Raw genomic sequence first — 5,688 nt, 5'->3', positions numbered from 1 at the left:
ATCAGCATATAACACTGACAACTCACCCCAGATTTTATTAAGCCAGGCATGAAACTGTTGTAATGTGTTATTTCTGCTGCAAAGCAATTAATTAAAAGTGATGATAACACCACGCTTCAATAGCATACATGAAAATTGTTTCTGTCATAGCATTTATTTACTCTTCAAACATGTGAAAGACAAGTTTCATGTCACTGAGCTGTACTATAAATGGCTTGTGGATATAAGCGGGACACTGTGATTCCACCCTCTGTTAACAAGGCTTTAGGACTGGTGTTGAAAGGTCACCGAGAGGCCAAGTATGGATGGATTCTTTGTTTCCAGTGTAGCACAATGAAGCAAGCAAATCTAAGATGGATAACTTTTGTGCTGCGGAGTTCATTTCAGTCCCGGCTGTATTTTTTTCAATTCTCCAATGTTTCAGTTATTTATACTGTACTGTGCATGTACAATTATATCACCCATGTGTAGGCTGCACATTTCCTTTGTATTAAAGGACATCACATATCACGCCATGGGAAATATGTTGTATATTATCTAGTTTACGTTGATATCAGGCTCTTGTTATTCAGGACTGTGCCAACACAGATCTTGTTAATCGCTTTGACAAACATTGCATCTCCAGTGTGTCATAAATAAAAGCAGGATACAGTGGTGGCTCCATCACAAGGGCCTAATCTGAATGTATCAGCTGGTGTCAGCTCAGGGACAGAAAATCCATATGCCTTCTGTGTGCAGAGTTTGCTGCTTTGCAAATTGCCAGATATTGTTTTGTTCTGTGTATGACGTAGTGTTGACTGGTCTGCAAACAGAGCCAGCTGGTAGGACGTATGGAAAAAAGCCTGCAGACAATATTAGCTTCAAGCACGCGTACAGCATCATATAATCACAAGCATAAGTATCTTAACACTAGGGAGTGGAAACCCATTTCAACCAAGTCATAAAAACGACTGAGATTAAAAATCACACTTACGAGTGTTCATTTCCCTCCATCTTACAAAATTCAGTACAGATAAATTTTATGAAAAGACATCTGATGTAGTACATAGTTGCTACAATGCAAGACTGCAATTTCATACACAATCTCATACATCAGCTACAAGAGTGTTTCTGTCACAGTGGGAGTGGTGGGAATAGGGTTTTCAGTGTAACATTACTGCCATCTAGTGCGCTTGTCCAGCGACTGCTTGCATGCCTGTGGGGTCCAGTCACCGGTAGACGTAGTCTCTCTGCTATTTTCTGTTGTTTCTTGGTTGAAAACTGAGGAAGAGAGTGAGCTATGGGTCAATAAATTGTGGAAACAAATTGAAAATTGTTCTTGGCTTCCTCAACAACAAGCCAAGGCACTTAACCCGCAGTAAAATCCATCTGAGCTGCCAAGTGGGAAGACTGCTGGTCTGGTGTCAGTGTGTGTTACTTGACTGTAAGGATGTGTAAAGTCAACTAAAAAGCTAAAACACATCATTTTATGTATATATTATATATATATATATATATACAACATTCGGTGTCACTAGATATCACTCTACAACACCAACACCTCAGATTAACAGAAATGCGCACTTTGTTCTCTCTATAAAGTTGAACGAGGGGGAAAAAAAAGGACCTCACAGCTAACAAACCACCAAACTGTAAAATTAATGTGATGAACATATATAATTTAAGATTTCTTTTTTACTGCAAAACCTACGTCTCACCTAAATTTTCTTTTTCAAAACCATGTTTAACACTGTTGAGCTCTAACAGAAATTTTATGGTGCATCGGCCACCATTTTGTGTCCAGCTTTCAAATGGAGGACCAAGATACTCAGATCAAACTGAGTAAAATTATGCAGCGCTGGACACATATGAAATATGAATCACGATTTTGTTACTACGTAATCCTGTGTCTCCCTCCCTAACATAAAACATACGTTAGTGAACTTTTCAGCTAAAACTGGACAAAGTATCTTACCAGGCCGTCACATTGGAGGACAGAGAGGGACTCACATGCATTAACATATACTGCTTTCATGCACTAAAATGCACGTGTTCAAAATGTTTTACTTTAAATAATGTTTGTGTTTGATTGTCTCTATCATTTGTATAACAACAGCTAGGAAGTTCTCACTGGTTTGACACAAAATGTAGTCCCGTTAACAGGTCTAATCGGGTCGATTTTAGATTGACTAACCCTTTAAAATGGTCACAGTCTCATTTTTTCACCAACTGTTCTTTCCAGAGTTCACATTTGATTGATACTTCAGCCAGGATTTCTTCACCGCAGTGAGGTTTGCCTCCATGTTAGAAGGTAAATGAATGAACCTTCAACACCCAGCAGAGGGAGATCATAATGTATGCTGGCAGTCGGGTCATGGTATTCAAATCTCCAGGGAGAGATCTCATTGTGGGAGGTTAGAAGCTTAAACTCCCAGCCAACTTAACTTAGAAACTGTAGGAAATGAATGTGTCCTCAGCAATTATTAGCATGTTCATATTTATACATTTAGCCACCAAATGCACCAGTGAAGTGGTCTGGGAGCCAAAAATGTGATATTAAATTAATGTCACACTGCTGCCATCTTTGCTCATTAGTGGAAATAAGAAGACGTTTGCTTAAAGTCTGAGAAGTTAATTAAGGGTAAAGATGTTAAGAGGTTTAACATTTACGAGAACTTATTATTTGTTTATTTATTTTATCTCACAACACTTTGATGCTTACATGTAGCAGAGGGTGTTTACCAGCCGGCTCTAAAATTAATCAAGCAGCACTGAAATTTTTTTTTCTCTAAACTGATAAAACTTTTTTTTTCTTTTACTCCTTGGCTTACACATAAATGTCTCCCTCCTGGGTTTTGTATTTTTATGTGGAATTATTTCTGAACTGTTATTCAAGTCTCAGAAAGCAAGACTGGAATTCCAATTTATCAGAAAAAAGGGTAGAAAATGGGTAGAATGAATAGAGAAATTGGACACCCCTCAATGCAATATGGCAGCAACGCAGCAAATACAACCTAAACTGTGCACTTCATTGACAAATCATAGTCATAGAAGAGATTAAATGTATTCTAATAGTAAGAAAGTACATTGTTATTTATATACCACCAGGGCTGAATGGGATAAGAGCTTAAATAACTGCAACAAACACAAGCAAACTTTGTTTAAAAACTAAGAACAAATCAGGGCAGTGTAGCTTGAAATGCATCTGGGAATAAAAAACAAAAAAAAACAAACAGTAGAGTCTGCTGATCTGACCCCAGAGGAGTTTCTTATTTATTTATTTATTGCTAGAATGTTTTGTCGTTACATGCAAATTACATGATGCAGTTCAACATGTATATTTTAGAGACACACACACACAAATTCTTCCATGCAGTGTTTTTGCTTTGTATGCTCATGTATTCTGATAATCACACATCAACACCCACGATTAGCAATGAACACACACAAACACTGTTGTCACCGTAATAAAGACCAGCTTTATTTTGTCTCCTTACAATAGCTAGACACACTAAAGATTTTTTTCCCCAACAAAATGGATACAAGTGAAAATCATTTTCTGAGCTGTAAGATGTTGTAAAACAAACATGGCATCACACATAGTTGTAATCATCATTACAGCAAAATGAGTTTTCCCCTCAGTGCCTCCACACAGAACTGCTAACAGGAACGAAAAAGTGCTTTGCTGAGAGATTGTTGGAGCAAATTTTGTCAAATGTTACAAACACATCTACAGTGTCATTTTCTAGCAGTAATTGATGTTTAGTGGACTAAACCAACAACCATTTCTGCAACTTCTTTTTTTTTGTGAAATATGAAAACGATGGAATGAAATGTCTTCTATAACAAATCTGCAAGATGAACAGACAAACTGAAGTGTAGCCAGAAATGTATGTCCACTTGTGAAAAAAAATCTAACATTTAACAGAATAATGCAGTAAATGAACCTGGGGAGTTAACTATGAAATCCACTTAAGCTTTGAACATTTAATGAAAAATAAAAGAAAACATTTGCAGTTCCTGGTTTCTCTCCGGGGAAATAATACACGTTGTTGAGAGGGGCTGATATGAAGTCTTTGCATTACATTACTTCCACAACAAATAAACAAATGTGATACAGTAATATCAAACTTAGACTCTTAGACTAGTGTTAAACCTCTCACAGCAACTGTTTTTACCAGCATTTCTAACAAGACAATTGTCGGTTTCTCATAGAGATGAATAATTAGCTCTGTTATAACCACCATTTAAATCATAGGTGACCTGAGGTGTGGTGCAGTCCGTGAAGAAGTTCGGAAAGGCCAAAGTGCACAGTGCGTGGTCCTCTGTGGGCCCAGCAGCCTCAGAAGGACAGTACACAGGAGGCTGGGCTGGGCCTGTACGTAGGCTCCCTCCTAGTTTCTTAGACACTCCTGAGCAGCTAGTAGTCCAGGGCTCGGAGTAGAGGAGGCCACCAACTAAATGGTGAGCATCATAGGAAGCAGAATCTGGGCCTCCCATCTCTGGTTGGACACGCAGATGTGTGCTTTGGTAAAGGTCCTGGTCACTGACCATATTACTGTAATCAGGCCCCAAGAGCTCGAAGAACTCTGCAGCTTCAGGGTTACCTCGTTCCAAGTCTTTCAGCGTCATCCCAGATGTGGAGTTGACTTTGGAGCAGTTGGCAGGCTCAGTAAAGAAAGAAGGGGGCAGATTGCGATGCCTCAGAGGTGGTTTCTTGGCTTTTTCACCCCTTATATCCTTCACAGGGCTGAAGAGGGCTGCCAAGCTCTTGCTCTGTAAGTTGGCTTGGACCCCATCACGTTTAGGCAAACTTTTGCTCTGCAAAGGGCTGGGCTGAGCCAGGGGGGAGCCCTGTCTTTTAACTGGGGCTTCTGCTACGCTTCCTGGTGTTATAATTCCAGTGCACCTTTTGATCTGCTTCTGTAGATACTTCCGGTGGTTGACTTTCCTCTTGGATTTCACTGGCTTGTCCAGAGCCAACTTGATATTGCTGGAGGCTGAGTCTATGAAGCTCAGCAAGTCCCTAGTGGTCTCTTTGTAGTCCTCGTCATTTTCTGCCTCACCGAGGAGACTCCCATCCAGACTTTTCTCCATGTCATACTCCATCACAGAACCAGGGAAGCAGAAATTCATGAACTGAGAGTTCATGATTGCAGTCTGAACAGCCATTACTCTGTTGAGCCCAGCGGCTACACCTGTGGCATCCGCTGTGATCCCAGAACGAAAAGTTTCTTCAGAGCATGTCTTTTTTTCTCTGACAAACACTTGGTCCTGATGCTGCTCATGAAGTTCCTGTAAACATTCCAGAGTAGAAGTGACGGGCTCTGAGGAGTGCAAAGAGATCTTTCTGGGGGCCGGACTAATGATGTCAGAACATCAAAGAGGAGGGGCAACGAGACTGCAGGATTTAACTCTTTGCTTGTGCTTGACCACCTGCATCTAAGAGGGATTTGTCTGAAATTCCCTGCTGAGTCGAAGACAAAAACCTCTGTCAGAGCACACCCTCCCCTTCCAGTTTAACTGTTTGTGCGTACCCTGAACCAAAAATGCTCTCATGAAAGTGAAGGTGATTACTGTAACGGTGAGCAGAAAAGCCTTTAAAATGCTGACTGACAGGATATTTTTGCTTGGCAGAATATCTCTCTGTTACACTTGAAACAAAATATCCTGTTTTGCTTCTACGTGATTATTAAGCAAATATTCAAA

General features: G+C 40.0%; 1 protein-coding gene across 1 annotated transcript; it reads right to left on the bottom strand.

Moving 5' to 3' along the window:
• Positions 1–3,273: 3,273 nt before the first annotated feature.
• On the bottom strand, positions 3,274–5,316 carry LOC124058997 (protein FAM181B). Its single transcript, XM_046388656.1, has one exon. The coding sequence runs from the start codon at positions 5,149–5,151 to the stop codon at positions 4,189–4,191; it is 963 nt and encodes a 320-aa protein (XP_046244612.1). The 5' UTR covers positions 5,152–5,316; the 3' UTR covers positions 3,274–4,188.
• Between the last annotated feature and the right edge of the window lie 372 nt (positions 5,317–5,688).

The sequence above is a fragment of the Scatophagus argus genome, chromosome 5 (genome assembly GCF_020382885.2).
Source record: "Scatophagus argus isolate fScaArg1 chromosome 5, fScaArg1.pri, whole genome shotgun sequence".
NCBI lineage: Eukaryota > Metazoa > Chordata > Actinopteri > Scatophagidae > Scatophagus > Scatophagus argus.
The sequence above is the reverse complement of the archived record's forward strand: the minus strand, read 5'-3'. Positions and strand labels throughout refer to the sequence as shown.

Excerpts from the sequence above, each read along its gene's own strand:
- LOC124058997 (XM_046388656.1), bottom strand. The coding sequence starts at position 5,151 with ATGGCTGTTCAGACTGCAATCATGAACTCTCAGTTCATGAATTTCTGC.